Source organism: Notolabrus celidotus, chromosome 2, assembly GCF_009762535.1.
Source record: "Notolabrus celidotus isolate fNotCel1 chromosome 2, fNotCel1.pri, whole genome shotgun sequence".
Taxonomy (NCBI): Eukaryota; Metazoa; Chordata; class Actinopteri; order Labriformes; family Labridae; genus Notolabrus; species Notolabrus celidotus.
In genome coordinates, this window is record NC_048273.1 from 16,542,981 (window position 1) to 16,566,367 (window position 23,387).

Sequence of the window (23,387 nt, forward strand, 5' to 3'; positions counted from 1 at the left end):
GAGGAGAAATGTACAGGCTACCCTGCTGCTGTGTTTCTGGAGGCTGTGGAGAAGGGGACTGAGGACAGGGGCTCAGGGGACTGGGCAGATGGAGCAGGACTCCTTGGCCGTGGAGTGGGAGGCAAAGTTGGGATCTTTTGGGATTGAAGGCAGAATAAAATACACCAAGTTATTAAAGACAAGTTTTTTTGTGATTAACCCCTGAGCGGCAATCTGTACTACATATCTATTAATGGGTTCTTATTAATTAGCATCAATACGGACACATTTATACCTTGTTTCTTGTCACATTATACAATATTGGCCAACTGTTTTAAAGTGAGAGAGGGCAATATTAATTTGAGACCAATATTTTTGTTTGTCCTGAAAAATTCTACTTCTACTAAAACGATGTCAACTGATAAATTTGGTCAGGGGGAATCATATCATTCCATAGTTCACAATTGAAAGATACTGTAAGCCATTAGGGGTGTTGGTAGTAGACACTGCTTTCCACCTGAAGGCAGGGGACCAGTAATATAGGTCAATACAGTCTTCATTTACACTAATAAGGCTGTGAGGGTACATCCACTGAGAGGTTGCTTCTCACAGTACCTGCAGAGGAGAGCGGGGCGGTGGAGGAGCTTTCCTTTTGCGGGGGGTTGTTCCCCCTTGCACTGATGAGGCACCTGAGGGGATTTGGGGAGGCTGCATGGGAGTGGAAGGGTGATCACAGACAAGCAGAGGTCAAGCTCAACTTAAAAAAAATGGGAAAACAGAGGGAACTCAGATAAGACATGGTCAGCAACAAAAGGGAACACAAGCCAATGAAAAGAGAGCAGACCACAAAAACAATGACCTCATATTGGAAAACATGCACAATATGATCGGCAAAAAAAGAAGGCCATGATCTCATTTGATGTAGGGAGTGATCCATCACACAGCTATGCAACATTACCTCTTCGGCTGCGCCCTCAGCAGCTACGTATGCAGAGAGGAAGAGACAGAGCAGTACACTTAAAACTCTTAACCAATGCAACTATATACACTCACTTTGTGCCACTTTCCTAACATGTAGGTCATATCAGTGTGATTAATGCACCTAACCTCCAATCATAGAATAAAATGAAGGCGGTCAGACATCATGTGCACACTGAGTTTTTTTCCTTCACCTCTTTTTTTTTTACAACCACATCTGTTTTCCGTATATCAGCGGTGTCTTTGTTGGGAGATAAAAGTGGAACAGGCCTTTCTCTCTTTTTCTGAAACCCCCTTTAGAATCACACCCAGCTGTCCTCCTGATCCACTTCCTTCTATTACAGTAGCTTCCTGGGGGAGCAGAGACACCACCAGGATCCAGAGCAGCACAGACACACGAAAGCCTTACGCAGAGGCTGACAATCTGTAAGACTCTGCAGCCACATTTGCTGAATAGTGATGCCATTTACTATCATTGGACTTTAACTCCACTTGTTTTCACAAACCTAATATTGCTTGATAAATAATAATACAATAATAGAGCAAGGCAGTTACTCAAAGGTTTGCACACTCAGGTTGAAAAACATGTGACAGCTTTAACCGTGACTACCTCTTCGGAAAAAAAATAGACAACAGGCCTTGTTCTTACCTGGAGGGACTCCATTCTCCAACATATGAATGATGCTTTGGTTGCCTGTAGTTATGCTATAGTCCATGGCCTTATGTCCAAGAGCGTCTGCAAGCTGTGTGTTGGCTCCACCTCTCAGTAGAGCTTCTACGGTCTCCATACTGTCGCTCTCACACGCCAGCATCAATGCAGACCTGCAATTAACAAAACAAGAACTTTAGACTTTCAACCTACAACATTTTGAACTGTAATAAAATAATCCTGACTACAACATTTAGGTTATTTTGCACGGTGAACTGCAGCACAATTTAATGAATCATAAGGCCCTTAAGAATCGTATTAAACCTGAGCCTGGGGCGACAGGGCGTACTCCATTGCTGCTCCTGCCCTCTGGAACTCTCCACCCAAACAGACACGCAACTCCACTGACCTACAAACTTTCAAATCCCAGCTGAAAACTCACCTCTTCAGAACTGCTTTTAACTGTTAATGTTTTATATCCACTGTGTTTCTATTTTTGTTTCTTTTATTCTGTCTTTTAATGTGTGTTATTTGTGAATTGCCTTTGAGTTTTTTGAAAAGCGCTATATAAATAAAATGTATTATTATTATTATTATTATTATTATTATTATTATTATTATTATTATTATTATTATGAGAAACCCTTATATCGATCTTTTACTCTGTTTACAAAGGGATAACTCTCTAATCATCCATTACAGAGAGATATCTGAGTCAGAAATGAAAGACGTTGGCCCCTGCAGGAGGTCCCAACCTGCATCCTTCCAAACCCACCCCATAGACAAGAGGCATTCAACAGGAATCCTTACTCTGTCCTTACCCAGACAACCCAAATTCTGTGAGAATTGTCCTCATGTGGTGTTTGGTTCTATAGTGAAGCTAAAGGAGCTGTTTTAGTGCCCCGGTTGGGCTCAGCAAGCCCCCACTGTCAAACACTGTCATTTTGTCCGTCAAAGCTTCTGCCACAACTACAAGAGAGCAGGCACTGAGATAATTTGGGGACACAGCAGTGGCCCCACTGTCTCCACAAACCCTGACTGCCACACAGAGGAGGAGAGAATCTGTCTGGGAGGTTAGCATTAACAGTCCTTTACCTTTCCTGGTTGTCTTGAATGTTTGCATCGGCGCCTCGGCCCAGCAGAAAAGCACAAAGCTCCACTCTGCTCATCTGTGCTGCAAGGATCAGAGGAGTGGCCCCGTCCTGACAGAGAGACACAGGTGATTATCACAAAATCCAGACCACGGTTATAGCAAATTAAAAGTCAGTGAAATAAAGCTTAAAATAATGCAAATAAACTCTTTAGCTTGCCTCATCCTGGACATCCAGACTAGCTTTAAAGTCCCACAGGGTCTCAGTGCAAGATAAGCAGCCACTGACTGCTGCATGGAAGAAACAAAACAATGGTTTCCATCAGGTAACAACATACAGAACATGAACACAAACCATTACAATTTAAATGATAGATAAAGGATTAATATAAGTTCAGCTTTTTAGTAAAGTTTTCTTTGACACTGACTCATTTTTGATACCTCAAAAAGTTGAATGGGATATATTTGCATGCCGTTTTACTGTCATGTTACCAAACTAGTGTTGTATTGCAGTTTGTCACTGTTACCTGCATGATGAAGCGCTGTCCTACCAATGCTATCAGTGCAATCCACTGTTAATCCTTCCTGTCAGTGAAAATAGAGGTATCACAGCAACAGAAAAATCAATTGTGCTAAAAGCAATGCAAAGCAAAGGCTGTTAGAAATCTGAGTATGCTGTGGTTTAGTTTTTCACCTGTAAGAGTCTCTTCAAACACTCTGATTGGCTGTTTTTGGCTGCGAGGTGCAGAGCGCTGAAGCCTTGAAGCAGGTATAGACAGACATTCATGAACAGTCCATAACACACGAGTCAACAGCCTTGGGTGGTGAGATAAAAACTTTTGATTGGGTGATAAAATACCCTACCAGCACCATCAGTGACGTTCACATCTGCTCCTTGAGCGATGATGACCTCCAGACAGTCTAGCCGGCCTCGGGATGCACAAAGGTGGAACCTGCCAGACGTTGAAGGACAACACACATCATGAGTGATTACAGGTGAGAAATGGGAAATGGTTTCTGTTTAAAGTGAAATTCCCGAAACTTCAAAACTCCAACTGCAACTCAGTTTAAGTGCCATAAAAAGTTTTGCTTGTTCTACAAGAAATAGCTTTTTTTCACAATAATCAACACTCAGTGACTGAAAAATGAGTAAATAATGTGTCGAACTCACGCTGACTTGCCCTCAGCATCCAGTTTAGTAGGACAGAGACCTTTTTTGATGAGGAGAGCCATAACTTTGTCAGGCTCATTCTGCTCCACAGCCTGCAGGAGCCTCTCATCACTCTTATTCCAGTCCTGACTCTGAGGGGGGCAAGGCAGAGGACAGGTCAGCACCCTGAACCGACCCGTGGGAAAATGATACCAAATGCATTTTTCATGCAAGAAAAAAGAACAGATGAATATGCAGCATAGTGATATATAAGATGTGGTGTTTTTTTTGCTGCTTTAGAACAGTTTTACAAGTTATAATAAAGTATTTATAAGACATAAATCCATTTGATAAGAAACAAATAAAACTAATCAACCTCCTTTCATTATTCTATAATAACATTCAAAGAGAGAAGATACCTACTGGCAGCGGCAGCAGACTGAAGCAAGGACAGAGTCGCTTCATCAGGCTAAAAACAGGCTGCTGAGGATCCATACCAGCTAGCAGGGCATCAACACTTAACTAAATACGGCTAGAGAGCTTTGAGACACCACTGTGTGTCCTGACTGACAATTCACACTGTATCCTGGCTCAATCTCAAATACACACATGCACACTAGTTACTGCAGAGAACTCTGCTACCCATAAGTTTCTCCGACATACCCTTTAGAGGTCATAACTGCGTCTCAGTGATCAACATAGCAGTGATTTTTAATCCTCTGATGAACTGAATATCGACCCACTTAAAACTCAGGCATAACAAAAGTGTTACTGCTATTTGCTCTCCTCACAACATCTTCGAGTGCACTGCTCCCTCTCCGCATCCCAAACATGATCCTGTCATCCTGCTTCGGCAGCTAGCACAGACACGGCACAGGGACACGGCCAATCTTCAGCACCCTGCACCTCACACACACATGCAGCCACCTCCGTCCTCCCCTCAATGTCCTCTTTTCTCTAACCTATTAATTTCTTCTTCTCTGGGGCAGGCTTCCTCCTTCTCTCCATTATTAACATTTTTTTGGTCAGGTCCTGTACAGTATCCCACTGGCAGCGTCATTCTGTACCGTAGTTCTGTTTCTCTGCAGTTACAGAGCAGGGCCTGTGTGATGTGAGGACTCAGCAAAAAGGAGAGAAACCGAGCTGGCTCTGTTCGGAAGGTTTGGATTGTTATTTACAGGGAGGAGGGGATACTATGAGACAAACAAACACGCTAAAAATGCTGTAAGGCAATGGGGTGCAATGTGTCTCTTATACATGGGAAACCTTTGTGTGTGTACATAAGACTTCAAGAAATCATATCTGTCAGGTTGACAGATGGATAGTTTGATTGTAACAAATGACAGACCTCCCTGAGCAGCTTTTACATGATGCATCTTGTCAGCTTTAGACTTGTCAGAAATGTTCTGGTGGCTAAGCAGTAACAAGGAGATAGATTCCTCTATAAGGTAAAGGTTTTAATGATGCTTGAGGGCATCATCAGGATCTGAATTCTCATATAACAATCTCAAGCAAACAGCTGCTACTTTTCTGTTTGCATGTAACAAGGAATTAGCAACATGAAGCAGGAAGAGGTGTCGACTGGAAGACAAGCCTATAGCTCCCACATTAAAAAGTCCTAACGAGTTACATTAGGTTTCACAGAGGCGACAGCAGGAAAGTGAGGAATCTTTCACTGCTCATGCATGTGTGTGTATGTGTGTGTGGCACCTGTGAATAATTGAAGGCTACCTGAGATCACTGGTTATAGCAACAGTCTGGAGACAGCCCTGCTCTCCTGCTGCTCAGTGAAAATGAAACCAAGTGCCCCCCATATACAAAAAATGGGATCCAACCTGTGATCTTAATAAATGACTACTTCATGTAGAGCAGCTATAATATCAGGCCAATACACAGCGAAATAACGTATATATCTAAAGAGCTTGTTGGCTACAGATGGCAAACAGGTTAACAACTTTTCAGTATACAAAGCTGTAAAGCTCCACATGTCCTAAAACAGGTGGCTCTTACCTCAGTCTTTTTAAACTTTGCCTTCAAACTCTTCATAATGGTTTGAAATCTTCTGTTTAAAGATGAACACTGCAAAAAAAAAAAAAGGAGGTAGGTAAAAGTTAAAGCTTGTTTTGTCTCAATTAGGCTTTTCATTTAATAACCCTTGTCTCAATCATCATCAACAGAAGTCCCTGCTACATGTCAACATGTGGTTGTAACATTTTTTTTAACTCAACACAACTCAACTCAACTTTATTTATAAAGCACCTTTCATACATACAAACATGCAGCCCACAGTGCTTCACAGAATAACAGGGCGACAGAAAACAACAGCAATGGTAAAATTATAAAAGGAAGCATTATAAATAAAATACTTAAAATAAAATAAAATCAACACAGTAAATTAATAAAATAAGTAAGAGTGGAAAGAAAAGTTAAAAAAATAAGGTAGCGTTAACAAGATCAGAAGAATACAAGAAATAATGGATAAATAAATAATTAAATTAAATAAATGATTAAAATAATAATAAAAATAGTAAAAATAATAATAATGCAGTACAGGGCTAAAATAAATTAATCCAAATTAAAAGCTAGATTACAAAGGTAATTCTTAAGTTTACTTTTAAAAACATAATATATAACATAATATATAAATATATTAAATATATTAACAACATGCTGGCAAGTCTAATGCAAGTATACTGCTATAAAGTGAGCTGTTGAAACATGCAGCCTACCTGTGGGGGACAGTCCTGTATCAGGTGAGTGTCTCGTCTGTCCCATTAGCTACTCACAGTCAAATACTGAAGTCACTGCTGCATCGCACATAACAGGAATGCGCCCGCCCTCCCCGTAAATCAACCAATCAGCAATGCGCAAAACGCCGGATCAGCATTTGATTGGAGATGATTGATGATAAAAGCTCGTGCCGAGACGTGAAGCTGTAATTTTGTGCTCGACAGACAAGTCAACAGAAAGAGAAACATTCATTTACCTACAGCTGGTTGTCCTGTCGGTGTGCTTCGTTTTAGCAATGCCTCAAGCTAACAGTTTGACACAGGGGGTTAGGGTAAAGTTCCTTGTTTTGGACATTTTTACCTGGCCAATCACTGAAAAATAAAGTAGAGTTCAACCAATGGAAACACCGGAAAAGCTGGACCCGGAAGTCCGTACTTTCGGACTACAGTGACAGTGTGAGGTGAGTGAAAAGAATCAAATGTAGGGACAACATTGTTATATTACTCAATAGGGTTTCAAAGGGGTGGAACATTTCCGGTGAATTTCCGGAAAGTTTCCTGTAAATTTCCATGGGAAGTTAAGCTGGGGAATTTTGGAAATATTCCAAATTGTAAACTTTCCATAGGAATTATCGGAATTCACTGGGAAATGAGGGTAATTTAATGGAAAGGTATCATATCCAAGCTTAAATATTTGTTTTGTTACAAGCAGACATCCATCCAAAATAATACAATTACATTTGATAATTGTAAGGTAAACATTAGTACAAAACATCAAATTTGTTAAATATATTACCACATAATATCATCAAAAACTCAGTTTGTGTAGTCCACAGGCTCAGATGTGTGGCTTCAATAGTCTTGTGCTCTGAGCTCAAAATTGTGGTCCAGGATTCTAGAAATCATCTGTGCATGTGATGGAGGAAAGCACAGTGCATGTAGGGGGCGTGGGGTCAATAGCCCTGCAGTAAGCAGTGTGCTATGTGCATGTGATTGAGGAATAGTATAGATATTCAACTGTACTTGCATGAAATCTGTTTTAGTCAGGATTATGCTAAAATATATTTCCCCCAACTATATTTAAGTTCCCTATTATCATATTATTTTAGCCTGTACATATTAGTCATGCCTATTTGTTGTTCTTTTGTATTTATAGCTGATGTTATTGTTATTATTTTTATTTGTAGGTCTTATTCTTATGCCTTGTACAAAGAGAGCACAGTTTACCTAAGTCAAATTCCTTGTGTGTTCAAGCATACCTGGACAATAAAGCTGATACTGATTCTGATTCTATTAAGAGCCCACCTTCAATTTAGTAAATTCCTGGTTTACTCCCGTTTATTCCCATAAATTCACGTTAATTATCATGGAAAGTTTCCAACTTTGAAAATTCCCGGAATTTTGCAACCCTATACTCAATAAATTTGAGTTCCACTGAGCTTTGAACTAAGTGAAAGATTTTAGAAGGCGCTGGCATTTGGCCTTTGTTTTGTTTCATATAGGCCTATGTTATAAACTACATTACCCAGATTTTGGCCATGAACGAATGGTCATTCAACATTTTCTCTAATTTAAAGTTAAATGAGACCTGCCTCTGTTGACTTTTCTGACTGGATACGTGCAGTACACACAAACCACCAAATGAGGGCAGTAAATACAAGGCAAAGGGAAATACAGAACCCAGTAGGCTACAAGTCTGTGGAGCATCTTTCCATCCCAAAATTCGTCTGAAACCGCTGACTTATCAACAGTTTGAAGTAACATGCACGATTCTGAAACAGAGTCGATAATGATGTGTGTCAAGCTGCTCATGACTGCCTTCAGCCACAGATGCTCTGCAGCATGTTTGTGAATTGTTTAGATTCAGAAATGATGCCATTCAGCAGGATGAAAAGAGCAACAACTGAGAGCTGAAGTTCAGAGGGAATGTCACATCCATATTTAGCACTTCATAATGAGGGAGTCTTATTAATTTTGAAATGTTCCACCGCGCCTTGTTGTGTCTGTGTGATTCAATTAAATCTTTGACTCCTATGCAGCAGTGTTTATTCCCAATGCAAAAACACAATGACTCGTTTCTGACTGAGATTTTCACTCACTGGGATGTGTCCGGATTTTCCATTTCTGCTCTTTCTCTGTGCTCTCCATGTGTCCTCATCTCGCTGAGTGTGTGTGTGTGTGTGTGTGTGTGTGTGTGTGTGTGTGTGTGTGTGTGTGTGCATGTGTGCGTGTGCGTGTGCGTGTCTCTGGTTTTCCACCTCTTGTTCAGTTTAATCTTTCCCACAGCTCTTGCGCTCACCTTGGCCTAGATGGAAACTGATTTAAAATGTATGCTTGGTATGTTTCTGGATTGGAGGGTTAAAAGTGGCGTTTAGACTGGAGGGATTGTGCAGATGAAAAAAGAAGGTGTACACCTCAGAGGAGGAAGGATAAGGGGAATGTTTCTGAAGTATTGAAAGATAATACAAGAGAAATGATTCAAAGAGAGGAAAATGTTGGTAAGGATGGCTACAGAAGCCTAGATGAACCAAAAGAGAGTCTTTCAATCATATGAGAGAAGGAATTACTTTTCTGTCATTTTAACTTGTTGGAAGAACATATTCTCATACAGGAGCAGCATTTCTACTTGCAAACGTTCACTTCTTCTATACTGTGTTGTGCCAACAAGATCTAAGTAAGCTGATCTCCAGAAGACACGGCCCTTCACACAGCATATTGATCACTCTCCCACATGATAAAAACCTATCCTCACAACATACGGATCTCGTTCCCACAGGATTAAGGTGTTCTCAGGATCTTGTTCTGTCAGCGTTTAAAAAAACCAACCTTTTGGGAGGACAGCTGTGCAGCAGAAGTGAGACATAAAACAGGAACCATGGAGGACTTCTTTTTTCTGCTGTAAAACAAATTTGACAGGCCCTTGGCTCTCACTAATGTTGAGAAATTGATCCTGTCCTCAAGTTCCCTACTTCTTCATCACTAAAACAGATACAAACTGGACTGCAGGGACCTGTCTTCAGTAACACACCCTCTAGGACTTCAGCTCTCCCCAACACTGTAAGACTTCTATTTTAAATAGATACGAGTGAATTTGAATCCAGTACTCAGGGAACACTTGAGCACACGGACAAGACGATCATGCAGAGGGATGTGAAGGTCTTGACAGGAAGATGTTGATGGCAGTGGTGATAGCAGTGGGGGTGGATTCAAGCTCAATGACCTCATCCAGGCTCCCGCCCCTGGGAGAAAGTGAGCTCATGAGTGTCGTAAAGAAAGAAGCGTTTACGGTCTTTTAACAGACTTAGATGGCCTTACCCACTGTAGCACACAATCCAATTTAAAGCTTGGACCCAGGATAATGGGACATCTGTGAGAGGATGAAACTCATTCAGAGTGAGGGATGAAACAAACACTCAACGATATGTTGTTTTTCATCAGAGTGGACAGGCTTAACTGCTTTTTTTGTGTGTCTACACCTCTATCTAAACTTGAAGGATGCTGGGAGTCTTCTCTTTCAACAAGCCCTATTTATAGAAAAGCAGTTACAGATTTGTTAACCCTTCAGGCTTTTGTAGTTATAGAAACCTAAAGTTACAACATAATTCAAAATAAAAAACCTCCATTGGAGCTACAAGAGGGAAATTCTCCAGTGATGCCATTCTAATAAATAATTCACATCTCTGGAGCGCATTCGTGCAAACTGTTATTTCCTCTCAGTTTCTCTTCTTCATTTGTTCTCCCTGTGCAGTTGTTGTGGGTTTGAAAGAGGATTTGTATCTCTTGTTGCAGCCGGCGTGATGTGCAGATATTTCAATGAATGAATGAACGGTCGGCTGACTGTGAAAGAGAATAGGAGGATAGTCCTCTGGGAATGAAGCACCTCCCCTTTAATCGCTCGGTTGAGTTTGTCTCGGAGCTGTAGTTGCTCTCTTCACTCGCACACGTTTGCCGTCAGTCGTCAAGAGGAGCTCCAGAGGATTTCAGCGCTCTTGTTTTTGTTTAAGGGAAACATTTCTTTGTCTTTTCTTTCTTTTTTTTTGGAATAAAAAGCGAGAGCAGGAGCAGAGTTTGTCACTTCTCTGTGCCGTTTTGTTGTGATCGACATGGAGAAACGCGAAATGAACCGTCCAAAGTGGCTGAAGGACTGAATAGTATTGGTAAGTAATGTGCCTTCTTCACAGAGCAAAAGCTACACAGTGAGACTTATGTCAATTTTTTTTGGTGTTAGTAAAATTAAAAAAAAATAGCGTTTTTTGGCAAGCTTTTCAAATCAGTTGGAACTCTTAGTTAAATCTAAAAAGAAAATCAAACAAAATGTTAAAATACAACTTTCAATTCTTTGATTGCCTTTCACACTCTTTCAGTCCTTGTCTGCATTTTTTTTGTATCAGTTTATATCAGACTTTATTATAGGGCTGTGAAATGTAATTGCAGCCTTTGGGCAAAGTCCAGATGCCAGGAGTTATTGCCCCCTGCATAAAACAAAAGGCGTGCGTAAAGCCCAGCTGTTGGTGTAGTTTAATGTCACATGAGTGCATGTAAACGCAGTGCTGATTGTGGGTGTGTGAGCAAGGGAGAAAGTTGTCAGCTCAGATATAAAGAGTGGATCAGGACCTGTGGATTAATATTGTTTTTGCAGTAGTAAAACATTTATTTATTCTTTAATCTTTTGATTATGTTGCCCTGAAAACCCTCGTGAGTCTCACAGAATCTCATCACAGGATAAGGTCAATAATCCACATGTGTGTCCCTGTGTGCCCTCTCCTGCAGCCTCCTGTTCTCACTCCAGCAGAAGCAGAGCTGCCATGGCCAAGTGGCTGAAAGACTACCTGAGCTTCGGCAGCAGGAAGGTGCCTCCTCAGCCGCCCACGCCAGACTACACAGAGAGCGAGATCCTCAAAGCGTACCGCCTACAGAGGGACCTGGACTTTGAGGATCCATATGAGGAGTCTGAAAGATCCAGGGGCGAATCTGGGACTTCTGACCCTGCCACACCTGTTTATGGGTCTCCCTTGAAGACACCCGGTGTGGACATGAAATCTCCCAAACACAGACTGATCAAAGTGGACTCCCAGGAGCTGGGGCGCACCAAGATCCTCCTCAGTGCTATCTCTTTAGAGGACCAGCAAGAGCCTGTAAGAGCCTCAGTTTTTCAGCATGTGTCTGTAGGGTGGTGAGGGCAAAAAGCAGGTGATGAAAGATGATTTTTTTTTTACGTGGTTGCTTTCATGTAAAGTGGAGGAAGCAAGTAAGTGGCTGACGATAAAACCACTCTTCCACTTCTCCTTCGTTCTACATTTCCATCTTTGTGACAGCTTTATTGATCAGCCTCCATAAGTAAAAGTCTGGTAATGTATGTCACAAATTTGCATTCTTTTCATAAATCACATTACATCCCACGTGGGACATAAATTTGCTGCCATAGATGGAAGGAAGTATTATTGATAGCTTGAGCGGGCCATTGAGTCTGAGAGGGTCACAGTCCCATGAGTTTATGTCCTTCCATAAATAATAAATGGGGTTTGGTTTTGCAAGCTGAGAGAGGACCCCCATATGTGCACATGTAGGGCGCCTTTACAGCCTGCAGTATGATGATATGCCGAGGGCTGTGGGAGGTATAATTCATACTCTGTCATCAGGGGTGCAGTGCTTTCCTGTGCCTGTTGTTTTGTAGAAAACACAGACACAGAAACAGGAGAACAGATGTTGAGAGAGCAATTGGAGAAGAAGCAAAAGTTTTACAAGAAAATGATGCTCACATTAATTCAGCTCACATATGCTGAGTCCGTTAAGAAGTGTTTCAGGCTCTTCAGCGCAGCAGTTAAATCCATGACTCTGCTCATGGAAAATGCTACAAGTGCGAAAAGTCCTAAAGTGGATGGAAGTAATAGTCTTAACTTGAGTCGATAGCTCCCCCTCTCTTCCCCACTCTTCTCCTGCTCTCATTAATTTCCCAGCCTCTGTGGGAACATCCGCACTCTAATTAACATTGCAGATTCCTGTGCATCGATAGGTATCCTGTTACCGAAACAACATGGGATTAGGATGTAATTTTTTGAGGGCGTGTTGTGTGTGAGTTTAGCCGGAATTTGGGGAGTGAGACTTGCTTCAGTGATTTTCTATGTCACCTGGAGGAATGAAAGGAGAGCTTTTATATGTGTTTGTCGGCATGCGTGTGCTTACAGTAAGTGTGCGTGTGACCATATGGCTGCCTTTGTAGCTGTCAGCGTGCCAGGTGACCACTGCTTTCCTCCTGTGCTTGCATGGAGGAACAAATGCTCCCCGCAGCCAACCAGCACCCTTTTCACTCTCTGTGGTCTCCACCTAAAAATCACATCAACCTCAGACAGAGTGATTTATTGCTGCGTTGCATGTTGCTTAAATGTGGCAATAAAGATGTTGTTCCCTTTTAAAGGCTTTTAAGAGGGAGCTATTTTTTACATCTGACATTCGTGTGGTTTTATGATGTTGCTCACCAAAGGTGCAAATTAGAGTCCTGATGATACTCCATAATGGTTTTGGCTATAACCAAACATGTATTTAACGTGCCAGTCAGTGAGGATGTGATTGCTTTCTTGTGCTGCTCTCACTATCTCAGGTCTTGATGAGCTATTGTCTGTGTCATAGTCCTTCTTTTATAGCAGTTTTACATGCTACAGATTGAATCCTCCAAATCACCAAACAACCCCTAGAACGAAGGAAGCATTAATTCAAGTGTTTCAAGTAGAAGCAGAGGTTTTATAGAGAGCTGATCTTCACACTCAATAAAAGCTGAATTCATCGTTTCAGCCTGTGACTGAAATTACAACTCTTTATGCCAGTATGCATGCTAACATATGGAAGAGGATTAGGGCCACTGAAAAAATAAATAAATTAAGGTCCAATACATTCTTTTATTTATTATTGTTCTAAGATAAAATGTCAGAATTCTGAGATTAAAGTCAGAATTCTGAGATTAAAGTCAGAATTCTGAGAAAAAAAAGTCAGAATTCTGAGATTAAAGTGAGAATAATGGGAAAAAAAAAATTTCTTTTTCAGTGGCCCTAATCCTCTTCCATACTAACACTACATGTTTATATTCACGTAAAAACAAAACACTGGAAATTTTTCTCTAAGTGGTGTAGAATGAGGTTAATGTTCATTTACAGAAAACTGGGTTTTCACATGAAGAAATGTGTTTTGTCCTTTAGGTGGTGCCGTCAGCTCCTCTGGCAGGAGACACAGATTATTCTGACCCATTCGATGCACGCTTGGATCACAGGCCAGAACCAGATCACGGACCCGTTCCCTGCGAGAACAACGGCTACATGGAACCGTATGAGGCCCAGAGGGTCATAACGGGTCAGTGAACTTTTCGTACTCGTCAGTCAGCCTCTTGTGAGTCATGATGTTATCACAGATGGATGGATTGTAGTTCCAGTTATCTTTCATTTTACTGCTTCGTTTTTCAGTTGAGTAATGTGAAAGGACTTCCAAAACCTTTTACCTGATGTTAAAATCTGCAAGATTACATTTATTACATGTAAGTCTTACCAAATTATGAATAAAATATGTTCCTTTTCTTTATACCTAAGTTAGAGTACTGTAGTCTTATTTCCATGTTCCCAGGTCTTTGTTCTAAAAATACAGGTTTTAATGCACTTCTGCTCATTAATTCTACTTTAATGAGTCCATTTGTAAGTACAAAGCTCTACATGTTTCTAGTTCATCCTCGACAGACTCCTCTTTGGGCCTCACAAAAAGTCTTCTTTTACAGATGTCTACCTTATATCCAGTATCAGACCCCCTCCTCCTCCTCCTCCCCCATGATTCTCACCCACATGATCCTGACGCATCTATCATTTTCCATTTGTCTCTCCTCCCATAACATCTCTGTCTGCCCCTTTCCCCTGCACTCTCACTGCTGTGTCCTAGTCATTTAGTGTAAAAGCCCCCCTCCTCCTCCTTCTCGTCCTCCTCCTCCTCTTCCTCCATTTCTGTATCTCTCCCCATCTCAAGGGCTCTCTCTGGCCCTGAGGGGAGTCTGGCTTTCTCCCTCATCCGTCCCTGGGCAAATTGTCTGACCTGTCCTCCCCTTTTTCTGTCACTTATGCCACCTTTTTTTTGGTGATCAAATGAATTCAGTAGTATGAGAATAAAAGGGAGAGATGCATCTGTTTTTCTTTCAAAGCGAATAATCTTTGAGAGAAGCCTTTTCTCTCTGCAGCTCGATGAAGCCATTGGAGAGATGAGATTCTTGTGGGTGACGGCAGAGCGTTTGGCAAAGCATTGTCTCGGCTCTTTCTGTGACTTTGAATTGATGCTGTCACTTCAGGGCTGTCTGTCTGCCTGCTTTTGTCTGTCTGTCTCTTTGTCAGTTGTTGCTCATGAAAACAGCAGAGCGGAGAAGACAGATGTGAGATTGGAATAGTAATTATCTCTAACAAAGACTGTCCTGACAAGACACCTGTGTATTTTTAGATAGGAATTTTAGGCGTTAAAAAAAAGACATTTTCAGTTTATTGTTTAGTTTATCGGGAAAACGGCAAGCCTCAATTTCCTGCATCTGTATGCCTAACACTTCTCAGTCCTTCTGGTCCTCATTTCCCTCAATTTCCAACCTCTTTCACCTTTCTGTGAAATTTCCATCCCTCCCCCCCTCCTGCATCATGTTTCCTACAAATTTCTCATTTTATTACCTCCACGCCTGTTTTTATCTCCCCACCTTCATCTTCTCCATCTCCAGGCTGCCGCTGACACTGCGGGCTGCCAGCGCAGGTAGAGCAGCATTCAGCCCCGCTGTGCTTCTGTCTCAATGACTTAACATCAAACGATGACAGACCCCCCGCCCCCTCTCCTCCCTCACCTCCCTCCCTCCCCTGTCCTTCTCCCCCATCACCCCGCTCCTCCTCCTTGCTCCCTCACCGCTTCCTTTTCCTTCTCCTCCTTCTCCTGCTTCTTTCTTCTCCTTCTCCTTGCTTCTCCTCTCTCCATTTTCCTCTCCACCCTCTTCTGCATAACCTCAGGGCCTTTCCCCAGGGTCTCCTCTTGGTCGCCATGGTGACTACAGGGTGTCATATCGTGTGAAGGTTAAAGTTTTTTCTCTGCCGCTCACCGTGAACCCTTCCATTTAGTCCTCCTCTCTTCTCACATGAGTGCACGGCTGCTGGCTGTGTACATAAAAGATGCCTACTTCTTCATTTTTACCCCTTTTTCTCCTCTTCTGTTATACCTGTTTTTTAAAAGGTACATTTTTGAGGTCAACAAATCAAAGAGCCATTGGTTATTACCACTCCTGTAGCTTCCATAGGACTTCCATTGATGCATTCAGAAATCTGATTTCAGCCCCTTGCCTGCATCAACATCATTAAAGCCTTTTATCTTGCAGCCATATTTGACTCCTCACAACAGTTACAGGTGCTGAGAATCGTTTTCCGGTCGTAGCCCACTGAGAATTTGATGAAAATGTTAAACAGGCAACATGGATGCTGTTGTGAGCCATCTTGGATTGCTGCTGGGATCCATGATGGACCAGAGAAGGGGGGCTGGTCTACACTCCACAGCTTATCAACAGTGTTGCTACTCAGCATCAAACCCCGGGCCTCTTTAAGCCCCTCTATATGAGATTCTGAGCCCACAGCAAGCTGTGCAAACATCATTTGTCTCCCTCCTCTAATTCAAGTCATGTCAGAGCTCAACAGGCGTTTTGATTTTCTTTAAGCTCAGAATAAAACCAATGCCATGTTTGGGGAACTTCATCGTCACTGGCAAATATAATTACTTTGTGCTGATGGTGTTTTTTTTCTTACTGAGTGGTTGTATGCAACACATTCAAGAAGATTTGAATTTCTCCATGCATGAATGGTTTGAATATTTGCTATTTTGCATATGCATCAACAGAGCTGCAGCGAGGACCAGGAGGAGGGAGACCTCGGGGCGGAGTGCAGCTCTATGACACCCCCTATGAAGATGAGCGAGGCCAGCGCCTGGGTTTTGTGTATGGAGAAGCTCAGGAGGAGGGCAAGGAGAGCAGCAGGCTGCCTCAAGATGATGAGCGACCGGCTGATGAGTATGACCAACCCTGGGAATGGAAGAAGGACCATATTTCCAAAGCTTTTGCAGGTCAGTGTAAAATTTATGACAATGTTCCGTCGGAGAGATGGCAAAATTGTGGGGAAAAAAAGAGATTGGCTGTTCAATTTATAATTGATTAACTGAACATTTCTTACACCTGTGCTCGCTCTTTGCCTAAAATTTTCTAAAGAACATGGTAGCTCTTCTGAAAGTGTTGCCAAAATTCTCCTTAAAATCAATTTTTGACAAAAGTTTGGTTAGTTTTGGCTTGAAAGGTGCAGAATTATTCCTCATTTTATGCTTAGAATGGCTATTTTACATATATGTTCATGATTTTTCAGAAGCAGTGAACCAACACATAACTTTTCATAATCCTCAGTTCTGTGCTGCTGAGCTTAACCGATATTCAGCAGTCCAGAAAATCTTTCTTTTGCACTTTAGGGGAGAATCTGGACTGTTAACCAGTATGCAGGGAGAGCATTAACCTAACATAAACCTAAGGTATCTCATGAAATCTGCCTTTTTCCTTTTGAAAGGGAGTCATTCAACAGAAACAGTGAAACTGGAAGATCAGGCTTAAAAAAGTACTGTTTTAAAGGTCGAAGCCCTCCCAGGAGCTCACAGAGTGGCTTTGCTGCTGACATCACATACGCTGCTGAAATACTCATCCAACTGTCCTGACCTTTCATGTAGTGCCTGCCCCCCATCATCAACGCATTTTCTGTCAGATATGGCAAGAGCTGTGACCTCCTCTGTCTCATCTCAAATGACACAAACCTCACTCTTTATTTTGCTACATTCAAACACCTTCCAGTGATTACTGATTTTGCCCCTCGCGCATGTGATAAGCTGGAGTCACAACAACCTCCGAGATGATTATTAGAGTTGACAGAGATGTCTTGTGTGTGTGTGTATGAAAGAGAGGACGTAATTAAGATACAGTCAGCAGTGGCACAAACAAAAGGCAAGGTTCCTTTCCCTGCATGATCATCACATCAGCAGTATTTTGAAAATAATTGGCAGAGTGCAGGCACTATTTTTAAAGTTGCACTGTCAGTGCATGTCACATCCCATCCCATTAGGTTCTGTCTACTGAATATAATTGGAGGTAGAGAAAGGAGAAGAAGTCAGAGAAGCTGCAGCAGACTGATGGCTCATTTAGGAGTGGATCAGTGGAAGGCACGCCCGGCCAAGTCCACTTAATTGAGTTGCATCTGCAAGTCACAGAGGTCAAGGTGATGGGATAATAAATCAACCTTGCCCCCTTTGTACTCCCCTCCATTCCTGCTCTACTCCCCTTCTCTTCTCCCTATCCCGCATGTGCCCCCCTCTCTTCTCAGTTAATTACATGCCTACATGTGCATGACTGATCCGGTGCTAATAAGAGTCATGGTCAGCAAACCGTCGCCTGAACACACACATACACACACAGATATATATCCATTCACACCAGGTTCATGCTCAAATCACATTAGCCACAGGAGCAGAGAAAGAGAGACCGTAACTTATTTGAGAGTGGGGATGATTTCAAAAGAGGTGCACGACAGCTAATTTAAAAGCCAATACCACCTCTCACCTACTTAGCACTCATCCCTGCCCTGTCTGTGGTTTCTTCCTCTCTGGTTCTTTGTCTTTGTACCACATACTGTATGCACTCCTGCAGAGGAGAGCTCGCAGCACCATTAGAAGAGGCAGCGGAGGAAAACGCTTGTACGGCTCGAGTTGTCTGACCCCTTGTTTTTTCCATTTGGAGTCAGCACTCTGAGCTGGCGTGCTGTCTGTCGCAGCCGACCAAGGCACTGAAGTGTAAACACACAAACAGTATTTTCCATTCTCACATTTAATCCATATTCCCAGACCCACTCAGCGTTGCTATGCATGACCCACATGTGAGGGAGCACAGAGGAAAGGGTGAGGCAGAAAAAAGAGATGGAAAGAGGGAGAAACAGATACGGGGAGGTACGAGAAACAGAGATGGACGGAGAGAGAAAATGGATATAGAGGCTCCAGAGAAAGCTAGACAGAGAGAGGAATAGAAAGGGACGACCAAGGTTACTGTATGTTTGGTGGCAGCTCAATGGATGTTTTGTGAGGGCCCAGTGCTTCAGAGGGGAGGGGTGCCAGGGAGAATTAATGGTCGGGGGCTGTGGCGAGGTGAGGAGGAGGGAGAGGGAGGGGGAGTCAGGGCCATTGTGGCAGGGTGCAATCAGTCATCCGCTAACACAGGCACACTCTCTTACACATAACGCTGCAGCGCTGACAGGGCTGTCCCCACTGCCCTCCCTCTCTCTCTCTCTCTCTCTCTCTCCCTCCCTCCCTGTGGATGTGACACACTCACTAAGATAACCCGCTACAGGGGGCAAAGGGGGGCATCACAATCTGCCAGCAGCCCCTCATCATCACCTTCACAAAGGCGCACACACACTTACACACGTGTGGAGTCTCGACTAGGTTTTCCAGTGCTGATTATGAGGCGGCTAATTGAAGGGTGAGAAGAGGTTGCGTGCGTGCTGGCACAAATGAGTGTGAGGGCGTGTTGGGTGGGGGAGGTTTGGGTGTTGATGGTATAGCTGCTGCATATTGTGGGTGTTATTGTGCATCTGAGCAGAATCTTTTTCTAATTATAATTTTCACCGCTTTTTATAGAATTGCCTGTGCATTACATTATGCAGCTATTATTCAAATATAATAAATAAAGCGTGCCTCAAAAGCATTTTATATTTTTTTTGTTATTGGGTTTGGAACCCACTTTAGCTGACACCATGAAGTTGAGCCTTGCAGCGCTTGAGGGGTCAGATCTGACAGGCCTTTCTCAGTCCTCAGGGTATTAATTATAGCATTTGAAAGCTGCCACAAGTCACCATCATCAACCTCAAATTACAGCACTCATTTATTCTTAGAAGTCAATACACAGTCCAGCGGTGAGATATGGGCCCTGCAGCCATTCAGCACCAATTAGTGAGCTAATGAAAGGCACAATTTCATTATCTATCGGATGGCCACACCTTAATGAACAGACAAATGGGTGTTTCATGTTTTTTCCTTTTATGGTCCAGTACAGGAGCTCAGAGTCATTTAGAGCCGTGATGGGCAGTCAGAGGTGGAGTGAAAGGCCCATGATGTGAGAGTTGCAAGTCAGCTGGAAATCTGGATGGGCAAGGTGAATAGATATGAATGGATTAGATTGCAACCCCCAAGCAATTACTATTATGGTGCCATAGAGTGAAGCACTTATCCTTCACTTGTTCCAGTGCAGCTGCTCATTAGGCAAAAGCAGAGAACAGGAGCTATAGAGGGAAGTTGCTGAGCATGAATGTGTGTCTTTAAAGGGACGTGGAAATACGTTTCTTTATAAATGTATATGATTCATGTGAACTGTTTGCAGAACATGACCCTATAAAAGTGTCAATGCTGGCAGCATGGCTATAAGTATATGGGTTGACATTTTAAATTTAGCTTTCAGATTCATGTTCCCCAGAGGAGACAGAGTCCTGAGGACATGCTACATTCAAATTCATGCTAGTTATGCTAGTTTTCTGTGACTAACAACCCTAGCTTTAAGCATATTTACATTGTCATTGTTAACAACAGCTATCCTGACCAAAACCTGCAGAGCTACCCCCTGGAAGCTGGCTGTAGTGTGGGTCATAAGGCACGCCTCCTCCATGTTGACAGATGGGACATGGCCCAACCTAAAAAAAAATAAAACACATGTCACATAAACTTAAATCAAACACTCTCTCTGCCAAAGCAATGTTCAAGTTTAAATTCAATGGAGAAGTTTAGTCTTAATTATTTATTTGCAGGCAACACTTTTAACAGATTTGCAGAGTAGAGGAAGAATGGCAGGAGAAAATGTAAAGAAGACTAACACAAGAGTCGCTGAAATAAGTATTGCCAAAGGTGTCCACAGTCAATGGTAGGAGACTAGAAATGTATGTTTGCGCGTATGTGTGCAGCGGACAAACATGTGAACCAAGAAATGAAAAAGAAAATGAGATTTCCTGTTCTGGTGAGATGCTGCTCTCTGTTGCTCTAAACAGGCCCTGGGGGCATCTGACCAGGCTCTTCATCAATTTGCTGGCACAGAGAAAGGACTCTTGTCTCTCTCTCTCTCTCTCTCTCTCTCTCTCTCTCTCTCTCTCTCTCTCTCTCTCTCTCTCTCTCTCTCTCTCTCTCTCTCTCTCTCTCTCTCTCTCTCTCTCTCTCTCTCTCTCTGTCTTTCTGTCTATTTTTGTCACATGCTCTCTCACCTCCTCTCTCTCTCCTGAACCTTTACTGACAGTAATGAAAAGGCAGGTCCTTCATAATTCCCTCCTGCCAACCAAAATGAAAGACAGGAGAAAGGATGATGGAAGTAGAGTAGAGCAAGAGAAGGAGGGAAAAGGGAATATTGAAAAAGAGATAATGCCCCACTTTGAGAGAGATAGGTGAGAGAGGGGAGGCAAAGAAAGAGGGATGTTGAATACAGAGAGAAAGATGGTGAGAGCAGCATGAAGCCACAGGGGAATGAATATAATGAATGTCTGGGAAATGGAAGCCCAGACAAGACTGTTGATGTGTGATGCTTTTATGCTAAAGATTAAAATGGGACAGACCCACTTTAAGAAATAGGAACTTTAGTGGATGTGTGTGCATGGTTTTTCCCTCTCTGGCATAAGGTGTTAATCATCTGTCCTTATGGGGGCCATTTTGCCCAGCAGAAGGTCTTTGTGTGCAGAGAAGCCGCGATGCCAGGGCCGTTTGAAAAACAGATGTCTTCATTAATGGACCTAATCAAGCTGTTCTATTGTCTTTGTCTGCTCCTTTTTTATTGCAATGACAGGGAAAACAGCTGGTGTGCTTGAAAAGTCAGTGATCAGTCACTCATGTTGATGCGTCCTGTGCGCAGAAAGGAAAACAAAGTGTGTGCACTCCCCTCCCCCATTGGATAGTTTCTGGTAATTGTTAGCAGGTAGCTGAGGTGCCAGACACATGTGGCATTCTGGCAGTCCACAACTCACTAAATTGCTGTCACCTGTTTTATCAGCTGCGCTAAAATGGGAAAAAATGTGATAAAAAATAACACTCCTTTGTTTTAGGATATCTAATAAACAGTGTAGTAGATTTTAAGTACACATTGTGAATACGAGCTCTGACTATCAGTGTTAGAGTGCCTTTGTCAGTAAACCGTCAGTTTGTCTCATTATTCTGTATCTGAGAATAAAGCACTTACAGGCCCTGTACATAAGACAGATCCACAGGTCCTCATTAGAAGTTAAAGGAAGCCAGATGTTCCCTGCTAGTGAATGAGTGACATGGCGTGATTGTGTGTCTATGTTTGTACCAGGTTGGTATTCAAAAACAGCCTTTAGTTTTGAGTAAGATGCTGCAGGTGTGTGTGTTCGATTTTTAGAGAGATGTCAATGTTCCAAACACATTCCCAGATAGAAAAACACTAGCGCTAGTAGGCTTAGTAGAACCTGCAGGTTCAGCTTGCAGTTTCGGTAACCCTTATTCAAATGCAATGTAGTTTCATATACATAATTGTGAAAATGTATTTTCATATAGATTTAACATATTTTGATGGATAGAGGCACAATTTATCTTAAAGCCCAAGGTAACGAGGCCTTAAATCATAAAATGAGTTGGCCAGTAGCACATCTATCAGCATCTCAGGGAGCAATGTGAAGCTTGAATTTTGGATGACATCTACCTACAACGACAAAAAACAGAAACAGCTCTACCTGGAGTTGAAAAGACTGAAACAGACATAGGCTGTTTTCGAAACGGCCTGCTACATACTCAGTACGTACTGCTAGTATAGTTGGCGGTTTCGTAAACAGCCATAGTCTGTATAAACACATGGACAGAACAACAGCTAACATGGGTAAAGTCAAACTTTTAGAGCTCCCTGAGTAACTGAGTTTAAACTTCAGTCTTAAAGCCCACCTCCTCCATGTCGACAGATGAGACATGGCTCAGACAAAAATAAACTAAAATATATGTCAAATCAATATCCCTCATACATGGTTTCTGACATTATAGTCGTTTCTTATCATGCCGTTCTCTCTGCAAGTAAGCATATTTGTCAGAGAAGTTTAGTTTGAATCAGTCATATGATGCTTAAAAGAGATAATGTGGGGCGCTGTTGGCCTAGCGGTCTTAGTGTGCGCCCGATAAATAAATCCTTGTCGCAGCGGTCGCATGTTTGACTCCCAGCCTCTACCATTTGCTGCATGTCTTCCCCACTCTCTACTCCCTACATGTCGTGTCTCTCTCCAGCTTCGCTATCCAATAAAGGCAAAAATGCACAAAAATATAACTTTAAAAAAAGGAGGGGGAGAGAGAATGTGCTGTCTTGATTGACTGATTGTATCCATTACTGTATTAGTAGAGTAGGAATGGTGCAAGAAAATGTAACAAACACTGACACAAGAGTCATCAACTTTCATAACCGTGACTGTCTGCTAGAAACAACAAAACAATCTGTTTCTGCTACAGATCGTACCAACCTGAGGGATCTTAGAAGTTAAATTGGTAGGTTAAGTGTGTATTTTGGTCGGCAGAAAGTGTGTGACGTCGGTCCAACGGCTGCAGCAGTCAGATCGCTTCTGTGCATGCCTTGGCTTCACCAGCACAGCATGTCAGTACCCACTGAGGTGGTATTTTTGTTTCACTTCTCACAGTGGGAGGAGATGGAGGTGTACTGTCCATATTAACTTGCTAAATGCTGCAAAGTTCTCTGCTTATGGTGGATTAAGATGCGATAAGAGTGAG

At 42.4% G+C, this 23,387-nt stretch overlaps 2 protein-coding genes across 4 annotated transcripts in view; one reads left to right on the top strand and one right to left on the bottom strand.

Annotated features, from left to right (window-relative positions):
• Positions 1-63: 63 nt before the first annotated feature.
• On the bottom strand, positions 64-6,965 carry LOC117808268 (ankyrin repeat domain-containing protein 24-like). Its single transcript, XM_034677910.1, has 11 exons — positions 6,576-6,965; positions 5,857-5,925; positions 3,868-3,998; positions 3,561-3,649; positions 3,391-3,455; positions 3,224-3,281; positions 2,917-2,987; positions 2,702-2,808; positions 1,607-1,779; positions 595-687; positions 64-134 (listed from the first exon to the last, which is right to left on the bottom strand). Exons 2-11 carry the CDS (start codon positions 5,890-5,892, stop codon positions 73-75), a joined length of 885 nt encoding a protein of 294 aa, XP_034533801.1. The 5' UTR covers positions 5,893-5,925; positions 6,576-6,965; the 3' UTR covers positions 64-72.
• The window catches only part of shdb (Src homology 2 domain containing transforming protein D, b), a 28,533-nt gene continuing 11,902 nt past the window's right edge, over positions 6,757-23,387 (top strand). The window contains exons 1-4 of one of the 3 annotated variants that reach the window (XM_034677892.1): positions 6,757-7,036; positions 11,346-11,710; positions 13,766-13,916; positions 16,455-16,676. In XM_034677892.1, the coding sequence (XP_034533783.1) occupies positions 11,381-11,710; positions 13,766-13,916; positions 16,455-16,676 (703 nt within the window). In that variant the 5' untranslated portion in view covers positions 6,757-7,036; positions 11,346-11,380. Of the gene's footprint in view, positions 7,037-10,194; positions 10,733-11,345; positions 11,711-13,765; positions 13,917-16,454; positions 16,677-23,387 lie in introns of those variants that run through there. The other 2 variants (XM_034677883.1, XM_034677898.1) reach the window with 2 other exon arrangements.